The following is a 13,929-nucleotide window of genomic DNA, read 5'->3' as shown; positions in this document are numbered from 1 at the left end:
CAGTGAGATTTTTTGTCTTTTGACAATCTTCAGACAATGCAGTTTTAACAACAATACATATGCAAGTATTTCTAAAAGTGTTTCGCATTAATGTCAGTATATTGAGCGCACTTATACACTGAAAAGAATTAATAGGTGTAGCGAAACTTTGGATTGATTTAAATCCTGGTAAAATCAAGTTTACTGATGTTCGATAATATGGCATCGGAGACGATAAACGACATCAAGTGTTAGTTTTGGTACTCGTCCGATACTAGAGTTATCACTGCTGATCCTATATAAAATTAATATAGGAATTTAGTCATGACTTGTGATTTAACGCAGCGATTTCTGTCTTAAAAAACTCTAGGATAACAAAATAATATTCGACCAGTTAAATTTTAACTGGTTTGCTTGTTGAGCATAGTAATGACGTCAAGGTTATTAGATCGAATGACATACTTTTAGTCCAAAATATGGTATTGGTATCGCAATAACATGACAAGTATCGGGCATCCCTCGTTTAAAGAATAGGCAGCGCGTTGTCCTTACTGGTTGTGTTGCAAAAGCTCCCGCCATCGCAGGGTTGGGGACGGCCAGTCCCAGCGATGCAGTAGTGGCCGATCGGGCATATTCCGCCAGTCTCGTTGGCTGGACAGAGGCACTCGCTGACGGAGGTGTAGTTGCCGTAACCCGTGGGCCGCGACGTGGGCGAACGGGTTAAACAGTAGAACCCTGGTTAGCAATAAAAGTAAAATGAGAAATTTGCCAGCTGTGATCACTACTGCAACATAGAAAGTTTATATTGTAAGATTTTGTAAAACTACCAATCTGATAATATTGTCAAATCACCAATCTGATAACATTTATCAAATTGATTTCTAAAAATGTTTTTATTTTGTGGATCTGGACCATGTTAAAAAAACCAAAAACAACTCTTTTTTTGGATCTATATGTTTATTTTTATCAAGTTCAGGCTTAAAAGAGCACGTTTTACCATTAATGTAACTTTAACTAGGGGCCCGAGACATACTGTGGCCATTGTATAGTATGGTTTTACCGAGGTGCCAATGTGACCTCAAAAGTAGCCTACTGAAAACCCATTAAATAACTGTTCTGTTTTAATAAAATAACAGACACTTGAGTGACCTTTACCTATGTTTTGATATGAGAAGCGGCAAACTTACCGGCTTCACAATCTCCCGAAGGACCTGGGGTTCCATCCCCGGCGCAAAACTTTCCCGAATCGCACTCCAGGCATTCGTCCGCCGACTTGCGACCCTCAACATTGCTATAGAAGCCGGCTGGACACGGATTGACCACGTAGTCGCTGGTGCCTGTTGTTTAGATTTGACGATTGAGACAACCAGATAAATGTGAAATAGTTTGCATTATTATTTTAGCTTTGAAAAAATATGTTTAGCTGCTTTAGGTTACGTCGTACTTATACAAGTTACGTCGTCCTTAAACAAGTTATGTCGTACTTATGCAAGTTACGTCGTCCTTAAACAAGTTATGTCTTCCTTAAACAAGTTACGTCGTACTTAAACAAGTTATGTCGTACTTAAACAAGTTATGTCGTACTTAAACAAGTTATGTCGTACTTAAACAAGTTATGTCGTCCTTAAACAAGTTATGTCTTCCTTATACAAGTTATGTCGTACTTATACAAGTTACGTCGTACTTAAACAAGTTATGTCGTACTTAAACAAGTTATGTCGTACTTAAACAAGTTATGTCTTCCTTATACAAGTTATGTCGTACTTATACAAGTTATGTCGTACTTAAACAAGTTATGTCTTCCTTATACAAGTTATGTCGTACTTAAACAAGTTATGTCGTACTTAAACAAGTTATGTCTTCTTTATACAAGTTATGTCGTACTTAAACAAGTTATGTCGTACTTAAACAAGTTATGTCGTACTTAAACAAGTTATGTCGTACTTAAACAAGTTATGTCGTACTTAAACAAGTTATGTCTTCCTTATACAAGTTATGTCGTACTTATACAAGTTATGTCGTACTTAAACAAGTTATGTCTTCCTTATACAAGTTATGTCGTACTTATACAAGTTACGTCGTCCTTAAACAAGTTACGTCGTCCTTAAACAAGTTATGTCGTACTTAAACAAGTTACGTCGTCCTTAAACAAGTTACGTCGTCCTTTAACAAGTAATGTCGTACTTATACAAGTTATGTCGTACTTAAACAAGTTATGTCGTACTTAAACAAGTTACGTCGTCCTTAAACAAGTAATGTCGTATACTTATACAAGTTACGTCGTCCTTAAACAAGTAATGTCGTACTTAAACAAGTTATGTCGTACTTAAACAAGTTATGTCGTACTTAAACAAGTTATGTCGTACTTAAACAAGTTATGTCGTACTTAAACAAGTTATGTCGTACTTAAACAAGTTATGTCGTACTTAAACAAGTTATGTCGTACTTAAACAAGTTATGTCGTACTTAAACAAGTAATGTCGTACTTATGCAAGTTACGTCGTACTTAAACAAGTTATGTCGTACTTAAACAAGTTATGTCGTACTTAAACAAGTTATGTCGTACTTAAACAAGTTATGTCGTACTTAAACAAGTTATGTCTTCCTTATACAAGTTATGTCGTACTTATACAAGTTACTCGTACTTATAGTAGTTACACCGAAAAGCCATCGCAGACTCGCCGAATCTGTCGATCTATGATGCAAGCAGAGCAAGCCAGAAAAACAACTGGCCTGCAGTGAGGTTCGAACCCACGACCTCCGGTCAAGCCGGGACCGTCGCTCTACCAACTGAGCTATGCAGGCTCAGAGAGGAGCGAGTCGAGAAACAACCATGGGCCAATACTTGCACTTTTGTATAGTAGTTACGTCGTACTTATACAAGTTATGTCGTACTTATACAAGTTACGTCGTACTTATACAAGTTACGTCGTACTTATACAAGTTATGTCGTACATATACAAGTTATGTCGTACTTATACAAGTTACGTCATACTTATACAAGTTACGTTGTACAAAAATTTCTAAAATTGATAAAACTCCAATCTAAAAACTCGTATAAACGGAATACAGGCATTTTAACATCATATATACCAGTTTTGTTTCACCTTTCGTGGCAAAACTACTTCACTAACCTGCTGGGCAGAAGTATCCCGCCGGGCAGGGGTAAGCGTTGTAATCCTGAGTGCCATCGGGACAGTAAAAGCCCGCCTCACAAATCGTGCAGTTGGCCAGGCCCTCTTCGTTGCTGTAGGAACCAGCCGAGCAGTTGAGGGGTATGGTCGTGCCGGCAGGACAGTGTTTTCCGATCGGACAGAGGTATCCACCATAACCACCTATATACGATAGATTGTGCAAACTCGTTCGTGTAATACTGTGTTTTTCGACCTTTTTTGAGCCACCGAACACTAATGCAAGTGTAATAGACCGGGGTAATAGACCGGGGATGTTTAACCGGGGTTCTATTGAACATTAATCAAACTAATAAATTCCTTGAGGAACACCTGACAGTCTTTGACTGAACAGTAAACACTAATGTTTCGCGGAAAACAGGGTAAATGTAGTAAAGTGGCCATTTTTTTTAATGATACCGATTCTTCATCTGCCTTGCTTGCTTTTGTGTTAATTTTCGACACATGGCTCGAACAGCTCTTTCGACCAGTTGTAAGCACGACTTTGCTAGGCTAAACTGCTAGTACATTTGAACAACTCGTATGTACATAAAATCCCTTGAAAAACTCGTATGTACATAAAATCCCTAGTGGTGCACGATCGAACAACAGTAAAACCGAAAAATCGGCCTACACATAACTCGTTAGTACAACAATGAACTTATGGGCTTCCAACGTGTATTACTAGGTTTGAAACGCGCAACGAAGCTATATCTGCCTATTTAAAATATATGTTTGGATTTTAAATATTTGTAATAGTTTAAATGTAAATTAAGTTTTAGATAGGAATTTGTAGAAACAACAGCCAGTGCACTTTTTACTACCTCATACGAAAGCACGTTCTGCGGAAGTTTAGTGTGTAGGTATTCGCTTAAAATGGCTCGCAGCACAGTTGTTTATTCACTATGGCTTAACAAGACCGGACGTGTCAGTTAGAATTATGTGGATTTTAGCCAAAGACGAAGTTTTCACTGAATATAGCAATAGTGTGGTCGCTCGCTGACTTGAACAGTAAACAGTAAAGGCGGCATACCAGTGGGTTTAGAAGTGTTGGCACCTCCACTGCAGTAGAAGCCGGGATCGCAAATCCCGTCAGGATATTCCAGTTTCCAGGTTGAGCAAACCTTACCGGCGGGGCAGGCCTCACAGTCAGCTTCTTTTTCTCTCTTGGTCTGTACAAAACAGGGCGTCAAGCAAAGGGTGATACAAAACACAAGCTGTGGCCGTAGGCGACAGATTTAAAGCAATAAAGTTGACAAAAAGTGCGCCAGAAATACGTTTTTTTAACTAGGCAGTACAGATTATGTATAAGTTTCCCGAGGTGGGCATTTCTCGTTTTTATTCGCAAAGCGTGCTTTTGACGTTCACCAAGACTAAGCTTTTGATAATTAACTTTTCGAAATAATGTGTTGCGCGGCAAGACGGTAAAGAGTGTGGCTTTTAGCAACAATTTGTCGTTAGATTAACAACAAGTGTTCAGTAGTTGACCAAAGCGAGTAACGCAAAAAGAATGTCGCGCGAACTCAAGCCTAGTTCAAACGCCAGTACAGCATATTTGTTTGCCAGACAAGGTACTTACCTGGTTGTTGAAAGTTCCTGGTGGACAGGGAACGGGTTCGCCGGTGTTTGCTGGGCAATAGTGTCCGGCCAGACAAAGGCCGCCGTCGCCTGTAGAGGTAGCTGTTCCAGGATCTTGGACATCGACGCCGGATCTAAGGTACACAATACACATATATCAGACCAGGTTATAAAGACACTTTTTTAACTGCAAATTCCTGGCAGTTTTTTTCTATAAAAAAGTATCTACAGTTAAAATTTAGGACCACATTCGCGCCCCATGTATTACCGGCTTCGATAACCACATTTTAATGTAATTTGATAACACATTAAAACGTATTTTAACAGCACAAAAAGTAAAACAACATCGTTCGTTCAATTGATTGAACGGTTTAAACAAGTTCACAATAAAATAGAGGCATTCAACCCAAAAAACATCGCAAGCTGCAAACTACAAAAACTATAAGGACACGTTTTAAAAGCGGCGGTAAAATGAGAACCAAGTAAATTTGTCGTTAACTATTTTAAAAGTTTACAAAATAAAAATACAAAAATTTACAACTGCACAGGTACCTACCTGCAGAAATATCCGGCGGCACACTCCTTGTGTGGAGTTGTCAAGTTGTACTCGTCACAATACAAACCTATAAATATCCCCACGAGAAGGTATAGCGTCAAGTAGCATAAAATCAAAAGATACTTTAAAAAACAAAATTTACTTAAAATATAATATTAAACAACCTGTTGTATAGGTATATCAAAAATGTAGCGTTAACATTAGATAAATATTTTTTAACGTACAACTAAACTGAACAAAATTAACTCAACATTTATTTAAACTAGTAATAATTGTTAAAAAATACGACAAAAATGGCATTTCAATTCGAATCTTTTACCCTGGTGTTGCGTGTGACGTGCTACCATTTTTTTTAACATTGGAAGAATTTGAAAACGGGTTCTTTTTATGAACATTTTGTATGTTTATTGTAATAAAAAGTTTAAAACACGAGCAGTTATACCGGCTGGGCATTCTTCGCACTGGGACGCGTAAGATAGTCCGGTGACGTGGCCGTATTTTCCTGGAGGGCAGCTGCTCGGGATTTCTCCGGTTCCTGCCGGGCAAAAGAATCCGAGCGGACAAACTGCGTGGTGCGTTCCACCTTCGAACGTAAAACAACATTAGCTTATTATAACTTATATTCGTCCATTGGGATAAAAACACTGTTGGTATAATAATTTCAAAACTTGTATGGCATCCCAATTCCCGGGTTAGTTAAGACTTTGAAATTTCACATGTTTACCTTGAAATGTAAAACGAAACCAAAAGAAGATACGAAGCGTTTTTTGCACCGCTGTATAATCTTTTATGACGTTAGGCCACAGGTGCCTTACAGCATTAGCCGACAGAAAAAAAACAGTCACTTGAGGTATTGTAAATTTTTTAAGCGTTTAGTGTTTTAGATATATATTTTTTTTTCGAAAAAAACATTTTTAAAGCAAACAACAGTGGTGCTGAATACACGGTAAAAATTATGCTCAAATCGCATTAGGACAAAGCAACAAAACCACATCCTCTACAGCTAGAAGAGCTTTAGAAAACAGCAGGCCCACCCAAACACTGCGATCCTGGCGGACAGTCGAGACAGGTGTCGTTCTGCGGTGCCGTGTTGTAGCTGCCCGGCTCGCACAGGGTTTGGGCGCCGCTTCCCTCTGGACAGTAGTAGCCGGCGTCGCACGGGTTGCCCCACGGGTTGTCCACAGTCGGGGTGTTGCTCGAAGCGTTTCCCGCGCAGTAGAAACCTGCGTGACGACGCATTTTTGTTTATTCAAGTGTAATACCGGTATTGTATCCAAAATGCAATAATCATACTTTACTTTATCATTCGTAGAAATAAACAAGATATCTGCAAATGTGAATATTTAAGTAAAATCGGTACAAACCACAGCCAAAAATTATACGTATGCAGTGCACTTGATATTAGTTAGGCATGTTCAACTGATCAATATTTCAACCCATTTATAAAAGGTACAAACCTGCCCGGCAATATCCATTCGGCTCCAGCAATCCGATTGTTGAACACACTCTACCAGGATCACACGAAGTACAGTTGTTTTCCCCCTGAGCTCCGGTTTGATTGTTGTAATACCCTGCGGAGACGAAGAAATTAATTTTTTTCGAAGCGCAAGGTTGAAAGCATTTTGATAAAGAAAAAACGCATTAACTATTTCTGTACGTACGCCAGTAGTAAATAAGAAGGTTTTCAGTGAATGGTAATCTTATTTTCTCATTAGCTTGTTTTTTATTCGTTCGGTCATATATCATTGTGAGTAGCACAATAAAACTTGCATTAAAAGTGGGCCGCAAACTGAAAAAGGTTGGGAAGCACTGTTATAAACCACAAAATGCGTAAGCTATAAACTTTTACAACCAACAAAAAGAAGAACTTAATCTAACAAACCATACAGTTAACTAAATTACATCAACATTTGACCGCAATACAGACAACTAATTTGAACACCAACGACTACCAATTTAGGCAAAATAAATAGAGACCCATAAATCAAATAGGGGCGGCCCCAAAGTCAATACTTATTTTTAAGTCAATAGTTTGCGTATTTTATTAATCTTTGTAAATGGACGTATTTGTCTAATTCTAAAAAGAGGAATCAGGTGGCACTGTATAAAAACAAATTGTATTAAGTTATCGACAAGCTTTCGCACAACCGTGCTTCACCAGGTCAAAGTATTTTATTAAAAACGCGAGTCGCTAAGCAAGAGCAAATCAACAGAAGCTTACCAATCGGACAGGGTATGGGCGACGCAGTATTTTCGGGGCAGTAATGGCCAGCGGTGCACGGACCCCCGTTGGCTTCGGTTCCATTCGGTGTACCGGTGATAGAGCCCGGTCCGCACCAGAATCCCGCTTTACATGGAGTGACGGAGGCGTTTTGGCCACTCTGTGAAAAAAATTCAAATATTTAAACATGCTTAAACGTATTAAAATCCATAGATGTAAAAATGGCCAGAAAATACGAATACTAATGTCGCGTATTTAAAACCTATTTCCTTTAGGCGTGTTAAACTTAAATAACACTTAAGGCGCATATTAAAACGTCAACTAAATCCTACTTTAAAAATTCCATTCTAACGTTTTGACAGTTTGTGTTAGTAGTCATTTACATTTGTAATTCTTGAAAATGAAATTCCATTGTTTACATTTTACTGGACAAATTTCGGTCTTTCTTTACACAGAGTTTCTTAAAATACCAAAAAAGTGTTTGTTAGCGTATTTAAATGGACGACACCGGCTTCCACCAAATCTACATCTTTATACAAGGGGTTAGTTTTTTAACGATTTATATAGATTTTACACACACGACACTCACCTCACTACAGTAATATCCTTCTTCGCAAAGGTTGCAATCGTTTATACTAACTCTGCTGACCTCGTCATTGAAGGTGCCCTGTAAAGAAATGTATAAAATTTGTGGTAGAGTATTACATTTATAAAAACAATCAAACTCAAGGTTTAAAAACCCGAGTGACACAAGGATCAGACATTTTTAAAGAAAGATACATTTCGCCTGTACTGGGAACGTTAATTCCTATAAGTAAAGTAAAATACATATGCAAAGCAAAGTACTGTAATAATAAAATTGGTAAAAAAATCAAAAACATAGGAAAGAAGGAAATATTAGGTAAAAAGTTAAAAACCTAACAGGCTGTAAGAGGAAAACGATGGCTTTCTGTAAGGTGATCTTTATGCAAAGCAGCGCCGTGTGGACAAGGCAACCTTACATGACATTCGATAACAATTTAAGATATAGGTAAAATCATGTTATGTTCGTTTATTGTTTATAGTGGCATCAGGTATTTTTAAACATTTAGCTTCGCTAAATCCAGTTGATTTATTGGCGGTTGTTCTAGAAATACAATTTTAAAATACTTAGAAATAGCGGGTTTAAGTTTAAGTTTGGAACATGTGCTCAACAGCATAGTGCCGTAATTTATATAAAAGCATCCTTCATTAGAATTTAAAAACAAGAAACCAATTTATTAGAAGTCAAATAAAGGCCAAACACATGAAAGGGTCACGTACTGCCCTGCATGGCTCCGGGTTCTTGGATCCGATTGCACAATAGTGTCCAGTTGGGCAGATAGTCGGTACGCTTGTGCCTTTGGCCGGACAATACTGACCAGCCGGGCACGGATCACACGACGAAGAATGGTTTCCCTTTGTGTAGGTTCCTGTACAACGACGTTAACTTGTAGATCGAAAAAAAAATTGTAACTTAATGTTTCTTCAACTGGGGGGGCGTGAGAAATTGACGAACTCTGAACGAATTATGACTAAATTAGGGCGAAGTGATATTTCCCTGCTACTAATCCTCGAATTAAACATTTGCTATCCAAACAACAGTTACATTCTTCACATTAATGCAACTTATCCAGAAACAAATTGCAGTTCTGCTTTATGTTTTTTGATGTTGAAACAAGGTGGGGCGCGAGTTTGGTTAAAATTGTAAAGGGGCGTGTCATAAAAGTTTAACAATCACTGTTTTACTGAACATAAGTTGCAATGACGTTTAAAAATGGATAGACTTTAAAAGGCTGTATAATTATCACAAGGACCGATTAAAATTGTTCAGGCACACTACAGGTAGTTCTGTGCCATTGATTTTGTTTATCCAGAGTTACAAAACGATACACGTTTAAGCTGACACTATACGTAAAATGGAGTGTAAGAGAAAACGAAATTCATGCCATTTTCCACTAACACACTGCACAAAAAGCTGCCATACCGCATTCGCACAGCGTTTCGTCGTAGGCGCCTTCTTCGGAGTAGTATCCCGCTTGTGTTGAGTGCTGCGTAGGTGTGCTGGCCCCGCCAGTGCAATAATAACCGGCCGAGCAATTGCCCGTCACTCCGCTGGCGCTGTCCCCCGAACAAAACTTGCCAACCGGACAATCCGTACAATTCGCTTCGGATTGGGCCCCTGAAAAAAAAATAGTTATAGACCGTCTTTTTCGGGCAATTCGGTAAAATGTGATAAGGACAGAATAGGCTTTAGTCTTTGGGTTATACAATAAGTCAGCGATGTAATGACTCAAGGGAATGACTCGACTTGAGTGCACTTCAGTCACTGTTTTTAAATAACTCGAATTGAATTACGTCTTTTGGACAAATAAATTGACTTAAACTTAAGTTATTCAGTCAAATTACTTAGCTTGAAATTATTTATTTTTATTTAACATTTTTTGATTAAATTGGTTTATTTATCTTAATTGCTGCACGTAAAATTTGCTTGATGCAAGTTGCATCATTGTTATTTTTTAGTTTAGTTCTTGCTCATATCAGGCAAGTTTATCAATTTTAATAGTTTAACGTGACTTGGAGTTGACTTGCTCTTATAACGACATACACCGGTACTCGACTTGAGCAACTGAACATTTGACTTTAAATTATTTCACAAATTACTTGACTGTGGCACAATCTATTTCAAATTGAATTGAACGAGTCGAAAATAGGGATTATAAATTTAATGCAATGCGAAGTATAACAATCGGTTGGATATAAGGTTTTAATGACAGCTAACGCAATCAAGTCAATTAACATCGTGTATGATTGGTGCGCTACTTCGTGTAGTTATAAAAAACAACATGTATTATTTGTTTTTAGACACGCACAGTAGAAAATAGAAACTCCAGAGAAAAAAACTAGATTTACCTTTGTTAAGGGACAATTTTCCAGGTCCACACGATATGGGATATGCTGTGCCCTCGGGACAATAGCCTCCTTCGAAGCAAATGTTACCTACGCTACCGTTGGGCGTCTAAAAAATATTTTGCTATAGTTTACTTACTGAAGTGGTATACGTCATGAAATACAACGTGGAAAGTCATCTCAAATATCACAAAATAACAGCTATTAGATATTACATATTTTTATTATTGTTTCGTCGACGACGATTGCTGTAAAAAATATACAAGGAGCGAAATAAAAAATTAACAAAATAAATACTTAACAATAGTTTTATAAACGTTTGGTCATTAAAAAAGTATTACAATTTTAATAGGTATCAAAAAATGCATTAAAACAACAGTATTTACAAATTAAATTATTTGTAAAACTCTCGATTGCAATTGTTTTTTTCTTAGGTTTATGTTTTTTTGATGGCAATTATACAACAATGTGTTTATACCGCAGTGTCAGAGCCGCTGACGCAGTAGTATCCGGCCTGGCAGGGAGCGGTTGGTACGGCATTTCCACGGCCTTGACAGTACCAGCCGCCAGTGCAGGGCGTGCATTCGGCTGAAGTCTTGATTCCCGTGCTGTTGCCGAAAGTGCCCGGTTGACACTCGGTTTGGTTCGACATGCCCGGGGTGCAGTAGTGGCCCTTTTGGGAGAAAACCACTTCATGGTTAAAAACTAGGTAAGCGACTTGAGCAGCTATATGTGAGCTACTCTTATAACTATAAGACAAGTCAAGTTATTTTGAAAAATAATTTAAGGAATTAACCACGTTTTGTGTGATACCTAGGAAAACGACCTTGTTTAAAATAAGCAAAATGCAAATTTTATTTAAAAAAAATAAACAAATAGTGCGACGCGGATCGCAAAAAACTATAAATATATAACAACCTAATGAACGGCACTTTTTAAGCAACTGAGAGTTGAAACTTAGAAAATTAAATCCCAGTCATTTTCAATCGCTTGGTCGCACAGATCTTACTAAAAAATATGTCAAAATCAGCGACCTTCACGAGAAACTGAAAGCATTCGCAACAAGTTAAAGAAGGCTTCGCATTTTGACGACACAAAACTTGTTTTTCACCCTTTCGCAAATGGTGGGCACGGCGGTTCCCCAGTCGGGGCAGTAATTTCCCGACGGGCAGTCCACGCAACTGTCAACCGAAATGGCCGCGGTACCGTCGAGATAGGTGCCTGGGCGGCACGGGTTGCTTGTGCTGCTACCGGTACCCTCTGGACAGAAGTGACCGGCTGGACAAGTTCCGGCCTGTAAAACAACGCACCACAGTTGGTTGGGTGCTCTTCAAAAGGGCTGCCACCTCATTCACACAGTTTCAAATCCAAGCCTTTTCGCAAAAGCGGCGCAATGAAAAGAGAAACATGTTAACCAGCATAGTTGCACATTATATATTTTTAAACGTTTTCGCTTAATTAGGCTTAACTAGAAAAACGACTCAAAAGGTATATATATAGTTCTTTATTTATTATAAATATTTTTATTAGATCTTTAAAAGAATAAATGCTCTTCAGATGCAACGTTTTAAACAATATTAACAGGAGAAATGCTAACAAGACATTGCATTTTAATACATTTAATGCAAACTCAAAAATACATTCGAAGATCAAAACAAATATATTGTAGAAAATATTTTATTAGCCTTTTAAATAAGTGAACTCGACATGCCTAGTGTAACCCTTACTACCACCTTAAGTTGAACAATTGTAATAGAAAATGTTGGTATATAACATATGCTTTTTCTTAAAACGACCGGCGCTAAGCCATTAAAAAATTACTTACATAACACATAAACTTACTGTTGAGGTAAGGTTTGTGACATCACAGTAGAAACCCTCTGTGCATGGTTCGCATTCCGATGAATTGCGGAGGCCGGTCTTCGCACTAAACGTTCCGATCGGACACGGTTGTGGAAATGCAGCCTACATAATTAAAATAATATATATGACGCTCAAGGATTAACACAACACGCAGTTCCGAAACAAATTGTAAACACGGTATAGTCGTTTATAGGTTAACTTATATATGGTGGCAGATAAGCGCCCGATGTATACCTGCGTTGAGTCTAGCCACTAAGGCTCTGCTAGGGCAACAGAAAAACAAGCAACAACGCAGAACTCTGGTGACAGACATTGTTCTGTTACTGAAGTTTACAAAAATACATTTCATATAGTTTTTAATCAGTTATCACTTCTTCTAAAAAAAGACCATATTTAGCTATTAAAGCAGTTATTCTCAAATTACGTGCCGCGACACACTAGTGGGCCTCGAAAGAGCCTTAAGTGGGCGGTGTATGTTTTGGTAATTTTGCCAAATGGCCTATCCGTATTGGACATGGGGATAGATACAATTATAAGAATGGGAGGCTAGAATGCACATTAGACACTATCCATTAGAAAACGAAATATGTTTACAGTAAATATTGCCTTGTCAGGCATTACGGTAGATTGTTAAGTTGTAAAATTATTGCTTTCTGGAAAGTGTGCCGCAAAAATATTTTTTATTTTCTACTATGTCGCAAGCTAAAAACGGGCGAGAACCACGGTTATGAGGTAAACATTTTTCTTTTTTTCTGACATATGCAGCAAACTTAGAAAAACAATAACATAAACACATACATGCTTATATACAGAGTGGGCCAAAAGTAGGCTTACAGTTATAAAAGTAGTGCTTGGGTTTAAAAGTAAACCTTGTTCTTTACAACACCACAAAAAGGAAGTCCATTGGTGCCAGGTCAGATGGTGTACCGCAGGTCAATTTAAAGCATACAAAAAAGTTTAATTTTGGCCCACTCTGTAAATATATATATATATATATATATATATAGCATTTTTTCAAGCGCAATTACCTGCCGGGAAACAAAAAAATAAAAGTAAGTATATTTCCTTAGTATTTCCAAAAGTAAAATATTTTCCAAAGTAAAATTCACTTACGAAGTCTTACGAATAACCGGTAAATATTCCATTTAACCTGGGCAACGCCAGGTATTTCGTCTATATATATTATATATAATTATGCACAACAAGCGTTTGAATATTATGACAGTGTACAACCAAATGTTTCTTACAAGGTTGCCTCTGACGCAGAAAAACCCTGCCGGGCACGAGGAGTTGTAGAGGTTGGGCGCCTGCTCCGTGCCTGCCGGGCAATGCATTCCGGGCGGACACGTCTTGTTTTGCAGAACCGCTGCTGTTGTCGTGTCCTCGTCACAGTAATATCCAGGATCGCAAATCGTGCAGTTTGCTTGTCCGTAGCCCTGTAACGCGGTTCGCAATGTTTATTATGTAGCATTTTATCCTAAAACTTTAACAAAATAGTTGTCGTTTACGCCAATAGGCATTACGCAGAATTATAGGTAGTTTCTGTTTAGCAACTAAAGGGCTGTGGTTGATTAACTCAGCATGATGTGCTAGTTTTCAAACAAGTCTACAATTCAAATGCAAACTGAATATGT

At 38.0% G+C, this 13,929-nt stretch overlaps 1 protein-coding gene across 3 annotated transcripts in view; it reads right to left on the bottom strand.

The window, feature by feature from the left end:
* The window catches only part of LOC146169227 (uncharacterized), a 112,733-nt gene that overhangs the window by 72,544 nt on the left and 26,260 nt on the right, over positions 1–13,929 (bottom strand). For all 3 annotated transcript variants that reach the window (XM_083383276.1, XM_083383277.1, XM_083383278.1), the window contains 18 exons: positions 13,543–13,731; positions 12,275–12,397; positions 11,544–11,726; positions 10,911–11,105; positions 10,436–10,541; positions 9,510–9,704; positions 8,807–8,955; positions 8,094–8,171; positions 7,505–7,664; positions 6,741–6,854; positions 6,318–6,506; positions 5,726–5,866; positions 5,284–5,350; positions 4,729–4,861; positions 4,183–4,321; positions 3,114–3,314; positions 1,167–1,316; positions 532–714 (listed from right to left, as the gene is read on the bottom strand). In XM_083383276.1, the coding sequence (XP_083239402.1) occupies positions 532–714; positions 1,167–1,316; positions 3,114–3,314; positions 4,183–4,321; positions 4,729–4,861; positions 5,284–5,350; positions 5,726–5,866; positions 6,318–6,506; positions 6,741–6,854; positions 7,505–7,664; positions 8,094–8,171; positions 8,807–8,955; positions 9,510–9,704; positions 10,436–10,541; positions 10,911–11,105; positions 11,544–11,726; positions 12,275–12,397; positions 13,543–13,731 (2,695 nt within the window). The remainder of the gene's footprint in view (positions 1–531; positions 715–1,166; positions 1,317–3,113; positions 3,315–4,182; positions 4,322–4,728; positions 4,862–5,283; positions 5,351–5,725; positions 5,867–6,317; positions 6,507–6,740; positions 6,855–7,504; positions 7,665–8,093; positions 8,172–8,806; positions 8,956–9,509; positions 9,705–10,435; positions 10,542–10,910; positions 11,106–11,543; positions 11,727–12,274; positions 12,398–13,542; positions 13,732–13,929) is intronic.

Source organism: Ascidiella aspersa, chromosome 1, assembly GCF_963924565.1.
Source record: "Ascidiella aspersa chromosome 1, kaAscAspe10.2, whole genome shotgun sequence".
NCBI classification, from domain to species: Eukaryota; Metazoa; Chordata; class Ascidiacea; order Phlebobranchia; family Ascidiidae; genus Ascidiella; species Ascidiella aspersa.
The sequence above is the reverse complement of the archived record's forward strand: the minus strand, read 5'-3'. Positions and strand labels throughout refer to the sequence as shown.